The sequence below is a fragment of the Odocoileus virginianus genome, chromosome 15 (genome assembly GCF_023699985.2).
Source record: "Odocoileus virginianus isolate 20LAN1187 ecotype Illinois chromosome 15, Ovbor_1.2, whole genome shotgun sequence".
NCBI classification, from domain to species: domain Eukaryota; kingdom Metazoa; phylum Chordata; class Mammalia; order Artiodactyla; family Cervidae; genus Odocoileus; species Odocoileus virginianus.
In genome coordinates, this window is record NC_069688.1 from 19,474,481 (window position 1) to 19,490,038 (window position 15,558).

General features: G+C 42.5%; 1 protein-coding gene and 1 long non-coding RNA gene across 4 annotated transcripts in view; both read right to left on the reverse strand.

Annotated features, from left to right (window-relative positions):
- ATP6V1H (ATPase H+ transporting V1 subunit H) overlaps positions 1 to 15,558 on the reverse strand; it is a 44,827-nt gene continuing 29,269 nt past the window's right edge. For all 3 annotated transcript variants that reach the window (XM_020906703.2, XM_020906699.2, XM_020906702.2), the window contains 2 exons: positions 13,935 to 14,048; positions 1 to 468 (listed from right to left, as the gene is read on the reverse strand). In XM_020906703.2, the coding sequence (XP_020762362.1) occupies positions 408 to 468; positions 13,935 to 14,048 (175 nt within the window). In that variant the 3' untranslated portion in view covers positions 1 to 407. The remainder of the gene's footprint in view (positions 469 to 13,934; positions 14,049 to 15,558) is intronic.
- On the reverse strand, positions 7,079 to 13,926 carry LOC139038454 (uncharacterized). The gene is made up of 2 exons (XR_011491451.1): positions 11,690 to 13,926; positions 7,079 to 10,979 (listed from the first exon to the last, which is right to left on the reverse strand). It is a non-coding gene; the product is annotated as an uncharacterized lncRNA (long non-coding RNA).

Sequence of the window (15,558 nt, forward strand, 5' to 3'; positions counted from 1 at the left end):
TGAATTCAAAACATTTATTTACCATTCACCACTCTGCAAATACAGTTCTCCCAATTTGGGTGGGACAAAAGGTATTTTTGTTACAGCTCAAGTCAGGAACAAGGAAAGAGAAAAGATGCATTTGGAGTGAGAATGCTTTAATAATCCTATATTCATTCCAGAGAACAATAAATACACAGATTACGAGCAGTATATGTAACAGCAATATTTTCCTTAGATACAGAAAGCACCTACTTTAAGACAACTTAATGGGAAATCAGCACTGGGAAAAGCTACACAATGGAAGAAAATGACACATAAAATGAGGAATGGTTTGTTCTTGACCACAGTTACTGAGACCCCACTCCAGGTCTTCTACCCCAGGTGAGGGGACCGCTGGAGATCCAAGGGAAGCCCTGAGAGCCCGTTCAGCTCCGGGCGGCTGCAGTCTGCGGCTGTTCAGACTGGAGTTGTTTACCAAGATATTCCCTGAAACACAAGAAGGACAGCAAGGGAGGTTAGAACTGAATCAGTAAAGAGTCCTTTTCAAAACTGAAGCATAATATACACTGTCGTCTCTGCTCACTTTAACATCTAAAAACTGAGCCCCAGAAAACTGATCTTGCCTAAATTCAAAAGTACCAGTACTGCATGAATTTTAAACACTCCATTTACCATGTACAGACAAGGTGCAACACACATAAATGAGTAATTCGCATCTGACCACAGGCACCGTCTGCCCTCCTGTAAAGTCTTGTCTGCTGCTCTCTTTTGCAACCTAACAAGTTCAAAATCAACCTACGTACAAGTCCAAGTCAATGGCCCAACACATGAGAAGCTTCCTGACATTAGAAAATACAAGTTGTCTAACCCTAGAGATTGACACAAGCGCATGTGAAAACAACCACTGGAAGTAACCTCCAGGATCCGACAGTTAATCGGAGCTGCTTGTTACTTAGCACTCACTCCATCTACACTGGTGGAGTCTGAAACCTTTGCCAAGATGGTCCTGCTGAACCCACAGGACAATCACAAGAGCTGAAAAGAGATCTCGTTTTACAGAGGGAGCAAACTGTGGCTTAGAGAGGTGGTCTCCAAATGTTTCAGGTGACGTTCTCTCCTTCAGAAAATCAACTGGACAAGCACCCAGTCTGTGTACGTGCTGTGTGAAGTTGCTCAGTTGAATCCGACTTTGCAACCTCATGGACTGTAGCCCACCAGGCTCCTCTGTCCATGGGATTCTCCAGGCAAGAATACTGGAGTGGGTTGCCATGCTCTCCACCAGGGGATCTTCCCAACCCCTGCAGGGATCGAACCTGCGTCTCTTACATCTCCTGCACTGGCAGGCAAGATCTTTACCACTAGCACCACCTGGGAAACCCACTGTCTGTGTATACTCAGCTCTGAACTGCAGATGGGTACCACTGTGATTCCAGGACAGAAAACCTTTCCCTATCTTCTGACAAAGGACTTGCCTAAACTATTGTTTCTGAAGTACCCAGTAAGGACAAGAAAAAGGTTTTTTAAGAACATTTACAAGATTCCTCCTTTAAAGAGGGGAAAATCTTGAGTTCTGGACTAGAGATCAGGTTCACACTCCAGCTGACCACTTGGTGGAGAGCGGGCTCTCGGGGTTCACTGGGGGGCTGGCTGAGGGATGGGTGTGAAGGCGGCTCAGTGGGCATGGGGGTCAGCGTTTCCAGCCGTCAGCCACCGCTCCACCTCTCCTGGTCTTAGCACGTCCGTCAAGTGGCCTTTGGGGGCCCCCAGGATCCACAGGCCAAAGTGACCTGCAGTCCTGCACAGGCACAGAACCCCGGGATGGGGTGAGCCTTGGCCCCTGCACTGTCCACCCTCTCCCATCACAGTCTCAGCCCAAAGCCATCCCGGCTTGAAGACACCTGTCAAACAACACAGAACCCAGACAGGAAGAGCATGAGCTCTGGGAACTAGCACAAGTGAGGGGACAGAACTCCACGGGGCTCGGAGGAGGCTGTGGTTTAAACACACGAGCCTGACTGAACTTCCTATGGCGTGACAATGACTTGTGGGCTTATCTTTTTATCCCAGTAGGAAAGTTCTTAGCACTGACTCACTCTAGGTATCATATGAAGCACATCATCTATTATTGTATTAGTGAGAATAACCACCCTAACATAAACAATAGGGATCTTTTCTTCAACCAACAGCTAAGTTTTAATTTATGTAAAGGTCAAAACAGAAGCCTACAAATTTTATTAGAAAATAAAAGAGTTTATAGTCACAGTCAATGCTAGCGCCCTGAGGAAGATTCCAACCAGGGAGCGTTTGTGGCTGCATAGGTCTGCGAGGTTTAGGTAGAAGGGGGCTGGGGAATACAATGCTTACTGTAGAAAGTCCAGACCTCAGATACACAGTCTGCCCTCCACCCCTGCAGCATCCTTGTCTGCAGATTCAACCAGCAGCAGCAGAACACTCCTCCCAGACGATCCACGGACACAGAGGATCATCTGTGAAGGGCTTGAGTGCCCGGGCATCTGAAGCCACGCTGAGTCCTGGAACAAACACCGTCTAATACTGAATGGAGGCACAAAACCCTGCCCTACACGTCGGGGACCCAGCTGACAAAGCTCTGGAGAAAAATCGACTCCCTGGGCTCGGCCTGGAAAGCGTGGTGATCTGCTGTCCTGACACCCAGTGTGGTCAATTCTAACACTCCTGAGCATCACCTGAGCTGCCTGTGAGTCCTGTGTGCCGCCGGGCACATGGCAGTCCTGATATCAGGGGCCTGCAGCTGGGAACACACAGAGGTCGCCTCACCCACAGTGTTACAGGCCACCATGGAGACCTGGGCACGGGCGTGCCCACATGTCCTCCTCTCCCCTCCGCAGCACCTGGGAGCGGGTGTCTCATCTCCACCCACAGGGGAGGGAAAGCTGTGGCCACCTGCTCAGGGCAGAGCGGGCAGGTGAATTGCCAGGCACAGGTCCATTCCTCTCTCTACTGAGAAGCTGCCCGGCCTCCAATAAAAGAGGGTGCAGAGAGCAGACACTGTTCCACCTTTACAGTAGATGATGATAGTAATAACAACAACAACAATAATAATGAGTAAGGAAATGTCGCTCAGTCATGTCCAACTCTGTGAGACCCCATGGACTACACAGTAGCTGGAATTTTCCTGGCCAGAATACTGGAGTGAGTGGTGGTGGTGGTGGTTTAGTCGCTAATTGTATCTGACTCTTGGACTCTTGCGACCCCATTGCAAGCCAGGCTCCTCTGTCCATGGGACTCTCTAGGAAAGAATACTGGGTCGCCATCTCCTTCTCTAGGGGATTTTCCCGACCCAGGGATTGAACCCAGGTCTCCCGCATCACGGGCAGATTCTTTACCAGCTCAGCCACAAGGGAAGCCCAAGAATACTGGAGTGGGTAGCCTATACCTTCTCCAGTGGATATTCCTGACCCAGGAATCAAACCTGGGTCTCCTGCATTGCCGGCATATTCTTTACCAGCTGAGCTACCATGCCTTTGGGTTAAGGCTACATTATTGGCTCAGACAGTAAAGTGTCTGTCTGCAATGCAGGAGACCTGGGTTCGATCCCTGAGTTGGGAAGATACCCTGGAGAAGGAAATGACAGCCCATTCCAGTATTCTTGCTGGAAAATCCCATGGACCGTGGAGCCTGGTATGCTACCATCCATGGGGTCGCAAATAGTCAGACACGATTGAGTGACTTCACTTCACTTCACTGTCAAGCAAGAGGAAAAGCGACTATAGACTTCACTTCAAGGGTGAAAACGCATCTCTAACAGGACTTCATAGAGCTATCTAAGTGAGTTTTCTGAGTACCGAGTCAGTCTCTTTACACACGAAGATTAATACACCAATTCAACTCACAGTTCACTCAAAGGGCATCTGATATGTACCAGCAATCCACAGGAGCTGGACATTAAACCGTTATTTCTACAGCCCAAAAAGCAAAATTTGAGATGTGTAATACTTCCTTCTCTAATGTCATCCATAACTCTGTAAGGAAACAAAATCTGCCACCCCACAGAATGTCTCTTCAACACGATGATTATTTCATGATGATCATTTTTAAGAAACAGACAGTTCATGAAGTCTTTTCACCTGCCCCTCACCTGCCTACAGACCTCAGAGGAAGGGCCTGGCCCAGAAGAGCACTATCCTGGGAGATCTACAAAAAGCACGGGCCGGGTGTGGGGAGCTGGGTGGGGCCTGGAAAACAAGAGTCCTCTCTGCGTCCCACCATCCCAGCAAGTCCCCGCAAACATCTGTTCTCCAAACACCTGCTTGCCTGTCTCCGTGTGAACTGCCTCCTGCCTGCTGAAGTCCTCAATGTCCACCCCTTCTCCTCCTCCTCTCAGATGCCATGGAAGCCTCCTAGGACAGGCCCCTGTGCATATGTGATTAACTCTGACTTTCTCCTGTTTATCTGGCTCATGTCAAATTCTTAGACCAGCTAGAAGAACCTAGAAAGGCAGAGGACAATTTTTTTCTTTTTCCAAAATCTTAACATCTCTTGAGATGTCAGCACTTCTGAAAACTGAAAAAATGGGGAGTGTGAAGACATATTTCCCTTTTAAAATATCCAGGTAAGAAACAGCCCACACAAGACATCATGTTGAATGCTGAGAGAGAGCTCATATGTGGTTAAGAAACACCGATTTCATTCTCTTGTCAGGGGTATAAAAGATCTACATCTCAGCATCCATGATCCTGACAAACAGCTTCCCAGTTGCTGTGAGCACCCCCTGAGAGAGCTGAAACCTGAAAGAGGGTCTGAGGGTGACACCAGCCCCAGGGCACCGGGAAGTGCTGACCTGGCCTACACTTACACGAACTCCAAGAACAACACGAGGCCTGCACTGTATTACGATTGAGGGCCAAACCCTCACTGTACTTCAGTTCAGTTCAGTCACTCAGTCGTGTCCAACTCTTAGCGACCCCATGAATCACAGCACGCCAGGCCTCCCTGTCCATCACCAACTCCTGGAATTTACTCAAACTCATGTCCATCGAGTCGGTGATGCCATCCAGCCATCTCATCCTCTGTAGTCCACTTCTCCTCCTGCCCCCAATCCCTCCCAGCATCAGGTACTTAGGGTTGTTTAAATATTCAAACATTTTTATTCATTCTTTAAAACTGTAGTTGAAGACACTGACTATATAATTTTTTAACTTATTTATTTTTAATTTAAGGGTAACTGCTTTACAGTATTGTATTGGTTTCTGCCAAACATCAGCATGAATCAGCCATAGGTATACCTATGACTATATGATTTAAAAGCATGGTAACTTCAGCTATGTAATTTAGTGCCAGGAAAAGAGTGAACAAACTGTCTCCTGACAAACATATTAATCTGTGAAAACTATGGTCTCACTTATTTTCCTTTTTGCCTTGGCTGCCAAGGTGGTCAGTAGAAAATGTACTTTTACTATCATTTTTGAACTATTTTCTCTAGTCTTCATTTTAGTATGTACATTTTCATAACTAAAATAATAATGAACCTAGAATTCTCCATCCCACATCTTACCATGAGTTTATCATAATAATGACTAAAACTACAACGAAGTCATAATTATATTTCTCTTAATCTTTACCAATTCCATTTTGGAAAACAATTAAGTAAAAATCATAAAGGAAATATTCTTTTCTGAATGTATAAAAACAATTCATTTTTGAAAATATAGACTTTATATCTGTTTCCAGTACAGACTTCTACTTAGTAAAGAGAAAAAACAAATTTCTAATATGTTATGTATAGTTCTGTTTTCTTTCATGCAAATTCACTACAGTTTACTCAGCTGGAGTTATTCGTCGAGCTTTTATGATGCTTTTGAGTATTATACACAAAGCAAATTATGTTTTATGAACCATGTGAAAAATCTTAGTGCTCTCCCTCATCTGTATCTAATTGACAGGAACACATTTAAACTGCAAACTTAAGTGTGTGTGTGTGTTAGACACTCAGTCGTGTCTGACTCTTTGTGACTCCATGGACTGTAGCCCGCCAGCTTGCTCTGTCCATGGGACTTTCCAGGCAAGAAATACTGGAGTGGGTTACCATTTCCTTCTCCAGGGGATCTTCCCAACCCAGGGATTAAACCTGGGTCTCCTTCACTGCAGGCAGACTCTTAACCATCTGAGCCACCAGGGAAGTCCAGAGAAGCTGTTTTCACAGCACTTTAAAGCCCCAGCCTGGGGAAAGCCGCGACCAAGGTCACCTGTGCCATCTCCAACATCTGCCTCTTCCAGAGCCCAGCACTGCCTGCCGGACATGCATCCTCATCTCTACTCTTCCAGTAACGTCCACAGAAGCTACAGCGGAGTGTTTTTCAGATGAGGAGCTGGAGTTTAGCACATTAAATGACATGTTGTAAAGTGAGGCTGCTTAGCAGAATGTAGGGTATATAAACCCAAGTCTGTCTGACTTTAAACCTCAAAGTCTTCATCCCTAAATAGCACTGCTTCATGGAACATTATTCCAGCTCCTGGTGGCTGAAGACATGTTATTGTGTAGATGTGAGAATCATCAGTTTAAGAACATCACAGCGTGAGTCCTCAACCTATTTTCTCAAATATATTTTTATCACCACTAGCTATTTCATTTTCTAATAGCATTTAAATTCAAAGACTAAACAAATTAGCAGTATCCCTGAAGAGGTGATCCACAGAATTAAAAAAAAACAAAACAATCAGTGATTCTAAAAGTAGAATCTATTTACATGAATTCTGGTCCTAAGAAACAAAAACGTAAGTTTTAAAGGCAGTTGTATTACAGTCTATTAAGAAAGCAACTTGGGCAAAATTCACAATAACAAAGATATCTTTCCCACAGGAATTTAAGCAATCAAAACTTAATAAACTAGCTATAAAATCTAAATATCATTAGCCAAATCCAGAGTTTCTTCAGCTCCAGTTTATGTTCAGACCAGTCCAGTCCCTCCTTATCCATCACCTCTACCCTCTGTTATCCACAAAGCAGCAGTCTTAAGCACTTTATCATTTTTCTCACACACGCTTATGATGTGCCATGTATTGGGCCACTCAAAGCATTAGGTTTGGCAGCAAATGCCCCTTTTCCTTTTTTTAGAGATTTTCTTTTTAGAGCAGTTTTAGGTTAACAAAAAAATTGAGAGGAAAACACAGAGATTTCCCAGATATACCTAGTCCCCACACACATGGAGCCTCCCCCACCATGAACGTCCCACATCAGAGGGTATATTTGTTACCAAGCATGAACCAACACTGACACATCTTAATCACCCAGAGTCTTAGCTCACCTAGCTCACACTTGTACACCATCACATTTGTACAGCCCCCAGGTGCGCTAGGACTCTGAGTGATTAAGATGTGTCAGTGTTGGTTCACGCTTGGTAACAAATGCTTGGACAAATGTACAATGACACACATCCATCATGATAATTTCACACGGTATTTTCAGTGTCCTAAAATTCCTCTGTGTTCTGCCTGTTCATCCTTTCCCTGATTCTCACAATTGATCTTTTCACTGTCTCCATAGTTCTGCTTTCTCTAGATGCTGTATATTGGAATTATAGAGTATGTAGCCTTTTTAGATTGGCTTCTTTCAGTTGTTTAGTTGCTAAATCATGTCCGACTCTTGCAGCCCCAGGGACTGTAGCCTGCCAGGCTCCTCTATCCACAGGATTCTCCCACTCCAAGAATACTGGAGTGGGTTGCCATTTCTTTCTCCAGGGGAGATGATCTCCCCAACACAGGGATTGAACCTGGGTTTCCTGCACTGCAGGCGGATTCTTTACCACTGAGCCACCTGGGAAGCCCTCTTTCACTTAAATCACATGCCTTTAGAAATTTCTCGGTGCCTTTCCATGACTTAATAGCTCATTCCTTTTTAACACTCAATAACGGTCCACTGTCTGGACACATGACAGTCTGTTCATCCATTCACTCAAGGAAAGACATCTTGGTAGCTTCCATGCTACCAAAATGTCTGCTACAAACATCCATGTGCTGGGTTTTTGTGAGGATGTGAGTTTTCAAACCCTGTGGGTTAATATCAAGGCACACAACTGCTGGATCACAGGGTAAGAATATGTTCAGTTTTGTAAGAAAATACCAACTTTCTTCCAAAGCAGCTGCACCATGTAGCATCCCCACCAGCAATGAATGATTCCTGCAGCTCCACACCCTCACCAGCATTTGGTGCTGTCACTGTTCCAGATTTCAGCCAATCTAATTGGTGTGTGGTGTTATTTAGCTTTTGTTTTAATCTGCATTCCCCGGATGACGTAAGATGTGGAGCATCTTTTCTTAATCTTACCATCAGTATATCTTCTTTGGTGAGGTGTCTGCTGAAGTCTTTGGCTCATTTTTTACTCAAGTTGTTTTCTTATTGTTGAGTTTCCGAAGTTCTTTGCAGGGAATTCCCAGTGGTTCAGTGTTTAGGACTTTGTGCTTTCACTGCCAAGTGCCCAAATTCAATCCCTGGTTAAGGAACTAAGATCCCACAGGCCTCATGGCATGGACAAACGAATAAAAATAAAAGTTCTTTGTGTATTTCAGATAACAGTCCTTTATCAAATATGCCTTTTGCAAACATTTTCTCCCAGTCTGTGGTTTGTTTTATTCTCTTGACATTGTCTTTCACAGAGCAGAACTTTTAAATTTTAACAAAGTCCAACTTCTCAATTATTTCTTTCATGAATCAGGCCTTTGGTGGTGTATCTAAAAAGGCATCACCATGTCCAAGGTCACCTGGATTGTCTACATTACCTTCTAGGAGTTTTTATATTCAGTCCATGATCCATTTTGAGTTAGCTTTTGTAAAGGTTGTAAGGTCTGTGTCCAGGTCTTTTTTTTTTTTTTTTTTTGGCATGTGGATGTGCAATTGTTCCATTGCAATCTGTTGAAAAGACTACTTTTATTTCACTGCATTGCCTTCACTCCTCTGGCAGAGATCAGCTGATTATATTTAAGGGGCCCTATTTCTGGGCTTTCTATTCTGTTCCACTGATCTGTTTGTCTACTCTTTTACCGATACCATATTATCTTGATTACTGTAGTCTTATAGTCTTCAAGTCAAATTCTGCCTGTCCCTTGCTGGTACATAGGAAAGTGATTGAGTTTTGTATATTAACCTTATTTCCTGTAGCTTTGCTATAATTGCTTATTAGTTCCAAGAAGACTTTTTTGTCAAGCCTCTAGGATTTTCTACATGGATGATCATGTCATCCAGGAGCAAACACTGTTTCAAGTCTTCCTTTTCAATCTGGATACCATTTATTTTTTCTTGTCTTAATGCTTTGGCTAGAACTTCCAGTACAAAGAAGTTGTGAAAGGAAACCCCTATGTTTTGTACCTGATCTTTGTGGGAAAGATTCCAGTTATTCAGCATTAAGTATGATGTTAGCTAAAGGGTTTTTTAAAAATAGATATTCTTTATCATATTGAGAAAGAACTCTATTCCTAGTTTACTGGAACAGGTGTTTTATTTTGTCAGATGCTTTTTCTGCATCTATAGTTATAATCCAGGAGTTGGTGCAAACTCCGGGAGTTGGTGATAAGACAGGGAAGCCTGGCATGCTGCAGTCCATGGGATCGCAAAGAGTTAGACACAACTGAGCTACTGAACTGAACTGATGGTTAAAATCATGTGATTTTTCTTCTTCTTTTTGTTGATGTGATGGATTATATTAAATGATTCTCAAATGCCTAACCAGCCTTGCATATCTGGAGTAAATTTCACTTGGTTTTGGTGTATGATTCTTTTTATATGTTGTTGGATTTAGTGTGTTACTATTTCGTTGAGGATTTTTGTATCTATGCTCATACGAGATTCTGGCCTATGGTTTTCTCATAATGTCTTTGTCTGGTTTTGGTATTAGGTGATGCTGGCCTCACAAAGTGAGTTGGGAAGTATTCTGTCTGCTTCTAACCTCTTAAAAAGATTGCAAAGAATTGATCTAACATTTCTTCCTTAAATGTTTGGTAGAATTCAACGGTGAACCCAAGTAGGCCTGGTGTTTTCTGTAGACAGCCATATCCAGTCTACTAATAAGTCCATCAAAGGCATTTTTCACTTCTGCTACAGGATTTTTTACTTCTAACATTTCTTTTTGGTCCTTTCTTAGGATTTCTCTCTGTTTAACTTGTTCATCTGTTCTTGCATGCTGTCTACTTCATCCATTAGAGTCCTAAGTATGTTGATCATGGTTGTTTAAAGTTTCTAGTCTGATCTCCCAACATTCTTGCCATGGCTTGTTCTGATGCTTACTTTGTCTTTTTTTTCTTTTTGGTATGCTTTGTAGTATTTTCTTGATAGTTGGATTTGGTGTGCTGGGTAAAAGAAACTGTTATAAATAAATCTTAAGTAACATGGTGGTGAGGCAAGGTGAAAGGAAGCTTTTTGGAGTCCTATGATCTGGTCTCAGTTGTCACTGAACCTGGACCCTGAGTTGTGACCTTCATGAGTATCCCTTGGGGTTTTTCTACCCTTCTGGGTGGGATAGGATGATCAGAGCCGCTGGAGCTGGTCATTTCCCTTCCCCAGGTCAGTCAGACTCTGATGACACCCGGCAGGCTGGGTTAATGACTCTCCACTGAGTACAGGCCTGGTTAAGAACAAGAGCTCTGGGCTGTTTCAGAATGGTTCCTCTCCCCTTTCTGACAAAAGGCCATGGGAGTTCTTTCTAGATATTTACTGTGGTACACTGGTCTGGCTTCTGGAGAGAATTCTCACTGTATTGGCCCACCCCCCCAGCCCCCCTAGACTAGTGTATACTGCACCTCCTGCGATTCACCAGCCATAGTCCAGCCTCCTCCAGGCGCTGGTCCCTCACTGTCCCCTCGTCTGAGTCCTGCTCCTCTGAGCAGCAACTCTGCATTCACGTGCCTCTTCAGTCTCGGTTGAAAAGTGTATCCTGCCTTCTCCTGTGGGTTCGACATGGGTTGCTTGATTTTTCAGTCTGTTCAGCTGTTTACTTGTTCAGATGGAGTGGAGACTTCAAGCTCCATACCTGTATAACCAGAACCAGAAGTCCCTCCTTTTCACTTTAAATACCAATTTCGGATCAAGTATTTATAACCAAAAGCAATCAGTACAACACAGAACACGCCTCTAAATGACCACAGCACAAACAAATTTAGTTATGCAGCATGTCATATGCTGTTACAAGCACTCTTAAGAAGACAGAACGGGAGCAAAGTCCACATTCAGAGCTTATTGTAGACTCCTTTTACTTGAATTATATTTAGAATGTAACAACAGTCTTACCTGAGAATTCCTCCACTAAAAATGTCATAAGAATAATGTGGAAAACTCCAGGCAGCCCACAATTTTCTACATTAATTTTGGAAAATGTTAAACTCGGAAATGTCATATGTTTATTTAAAATTATATGGAATGTTATAGTAACATGATTATTAAGGCTAAAAATTAAAACTTACTAAGGGGTTTTTCCCTTCAATTCTGTTCATATGTAACTCTTAATCACTGCATTTATGGCTATGTACTTACAGAATAACTAAAATACCCCAGTCAGATGTAAAGATTGAAGAATAAAAGCAGCATCACCCACACCCTTGGCTTTGTGAGGTCTCTCAGTTATATTATTTACCTACACATAAAAGAACTAGAGAGTCTAACACTCTTATTATTCTGCTTGAAAATAGGCTGGAAAAGAATCTAGAAACAAAGAGAAAGTTCTACACAAGATCCTCTACCTACAAAATTCAGTGTTTCTTTCCTGAAGTCCTGAGCTGCCATATGCACATATGGCTGCTTCTGAATTAGAGGCTGATTACATTTAAAATCATTCTGTAGGAGAGAAACAATGACATTTTATGATGTTAAATTATAATGCAGAGCTGAGAGTCTATACAAAAGTTCTCTAGACTAAGTTGTCATTGTTTAGTATCTATTTTGCCAAATTCATGAATATAAAAATCCAGTCTTGTTCAAAAGAATGAGGGACATACATACCAGAAACTGCATGTGGGGACGGGAAGGCCAGAGCCTGGACATCCACTCAGCAGGGCCATGGGTGGGACTGGCCCGTTCGAGGCTCCCTGAGCTGCAGGGACCCCAGTGCGTGCCTACTGCCCCCTCCTTCCATTCTGCCCCCCACACCCCAGCCACATCAGCTGGGGCTACATGTAACCCATTATTCATACACACAGGTGTCCAGTGGAGGGGGAAACGCTGGCTACTCTATATCCTGCAAGTCACAGAAATAATCCAGAAATCAGTCATAAACTCCTGACAAAGAAGTGAGCAATATTTTCACATGATAATGTAAAACTCTACACTCCATGTTCCATAAACCAGGGGTAAATCCATCTCTGCATCACCAAGAAAAGTGAACTGAACCCTCAGAGCAGAATCCAAATTGAGACCCAGAGACAATCCAGGTTCATGATTTCCTAAGTTTCCAGTTTATACTCAAAATATAATTTTAGACTTAAAACCAAAAAGCCATTCTCCAAAGTAAAAAAGAAATGCTAACTTCACTATATCCACAATTATAACAGTCTAATCAACAGAAATCTTGGGAATAATGAAACACCAAAAACATAAAAATCATTTATGGTAGAAAAGTCAAAAAGTAAACCAGGAGAGTGCTGGAAATCTGTTAACGGCCTCAGAGCAAAGCAGTAACAGAGAAAATATGCTCGATACTGTCAGGAAACGCTGCTGCTGCCGCCACTCAGACAGACTCATATTCTACTTTTACCCATATCTGTATTTTAATTATTTTCAATTGATTTCTGTCACTGTGTTGTACTAAAATACACCATTTCTAAAAACTTGTTTTAATTAAACCAAGACAAACTAAATGCTCAGAGCAAACCAAATCAATTATGTTTTCAGGTTTTATTTGGTGTGAAACATCTTCTAAACACCAGGACCATGGTTTAGTTAAAAAGCCTCTAGTTTAGGAAAGTAGAGCAGTAGGCTTTGCCAGCTTGGTTACCTGCATAAAGATACTGATTCAAAATCCTTTTACATTTGGAAGTAATGCTGCCAAAGGTTTTCCTTCCAAATGGCATTCTATTTGGTCTCACACCAATCTGATGTTGAATAACTTGCTATTACTGGAGCAGTTTACATCCTCGGGCACAAAATGCCATAGGAATGTGTCTGTCACCACAAACGCTACAGTTTAATCAACTGTGGATTCTAATCCACAGTTAGAATTCTAACTGGATTCTAATCTTCATATGAAAATTCTTTTAATAAAGAAAGTACAGGAAAATGCTGAAGCTAAGCTTCTCCACTAAAGAGGATTTATCATAATTAAAACACTAAAGCTAAAATATTTTGGCACATAACTAGAGAAAAGGGGGAGAAAGGATATTCTCTAACTGGCTAGTCAATGATAAAGAGCAAATAGACCAGTTATTGGCCATAAAAAATTTTACTTTTCCTATTGTAATTATACATCAAAAAATTTACTGTGAGACTAAATCAAATTCCTAAATTCAAGGCCAAGTTTTCAAATTTTAAATGTTTCATCTTGAATGCATGATCATTTGAACAATAAAATTCTCGACCAAAAAATTTTCTCCACTGCCAAAGGGAACACTCTTAGCCATCCTATGCCATACTCAGCTTTTTTTTCACATCATAAATGCACAGTTAAAAAATGAAAATGCTAAATTAAACAATAAACTTTTCAAGGGAAATAACTATTCAAATGAAATTTTTATTAACAAGACAAGAATTATACTTCAGCAACCCTACTGAACCTGACAGAGGATGAGACGGTGGACAACTCAACTCAAGACATCGACTGAACAACAAAGTACTTTGCATATGCATTTTCTGAGAACATTAATGCAGTTGTTTTCCAAACTATCACATCACTGCTCTGAATGGCTAAAATCTAAATCACTGCTTTTAAAACCCAGCGCTCATGAAAGCGTTTCCGTAAGAACACATGGATGGAGACGCGGGGGTTGGGGGCACCTACCAGTTGTGCACCATGAGCTTCTGTACAGCCAGGAGGGCATTGTAGCGCACCTGCTGGTCCTCGTGGTGCATGTGGTTCATCACCAGCTGCTTCCCACCCAGCTGTTCGATGACCCTGCGGGACAGAAGCGGCAGTGACTTTCCAATGCCTGCTGCTAGTCGCACAGAGAGAGCCCCAACCCCCAACCGCCCAGGAGTTTCACAAAGAGAAGTTACCATACTGGTAAGTAAACAACACACATCTTTTTAAAATACCATTTCTTCCAAATCACAGATTTGAAGTATTCATACATTTTCTCTTGAATTTCTAATGATAAATCCAATTGTTATCCTCATTTCCTAGTCTGGGCAAATATGATCAATCTGGACTGCTAGGGTAATCTATATTACAGTGTTCCAGGCAGTTGAGAATCAAGTTCTTTATTACCAGCATTTGTGGCTTGCTTAAAAATTAGTATATTGCATACCACCTAATGGCTGAAATAATATCAGATCAATATTAAGCCCAGCGGCTGCCATTCTGTGAGCCAGATACAGGCTCAGAAGCAGGCAGCAGGGAACACAAGGTTAAAAAAACATCTCATGAAGCCATGTTAATTTCCTGAGAAAGACACGGTTTGTTAAGATATCTGCCCTTTCCTGCAATGATGGAGTATGCCATCATGACCTGCTGGGCAGTGAAAGAGATGAGAGATTCCTCTTGACAAAAGCACCAAGAGGACTGATAATCACACCGCTGTCACTGCCCCCCCGCAACACCCCAAAAAATCCAGTTACTACAGACACAAAAGCGAAGTGTAAACGGTTATTGCATCATGAAAGGAAGAACGGTCCCTGACTGTCTGCCAGGACAGGGCCCTGCCAAGAGCCAGTGGGTGTCTCAAGTCTAGCCCAGCAGCATGGGTGCCTGGTGGCCAACACCACCACACAGTCAGTGGCTGGGACGCCTTAGTGCAGCGAGCCTGCCGGTGGGGCAAGACAACCTAGAGGGGAGCACACGGGTCGGGGTGACAGAGAGGCTTCACCTGGAGACCTTCTTGTAGGTTATTTTTAGAACATTCTTTTTTTTAATGTACCGTATTGAGAAAAAAGAAACGTGTAGTATAATTATATCCAGTCTTTATGAGTGCTTGTCCCATGCCAGGTACTACGGATTAAAACAGCACCTTACCTAACACATCAGTTCAGTCCTTTACCAACTATGTTATAGTAGCTCAGTCGCTGAATCTAGGAAATTTCTTCCTGTCACTGAAGACAACAAACCCCCGTTTGTGGTGCTAATGTGGGGACTGCAGAATAGGAAGCGAATGTGATCATTTTCCCCCCAAAAGAGCTCCTTCCATCACATTCATTCATCCTACTCAGTTCAATAACAATTCAATGTTATAACAAGTAACAGTAATAATCGAAAAATTACCAGTACTCATGAAACGGCTTTCAAATTACATCATACAGACCAAAGAAAATCCTGAATGTGAAATTTCTAGAGAGATCTCTATTGGCTAAGGCACAGTTGTGTTCCACACATGTGCTTCTATTCTTATACCACCCATTTTTAATTAGGTTTATCATTTACCATGATTCCCAGCATTATGGTCACCTTGATTCCATTTACTCCATCAGCT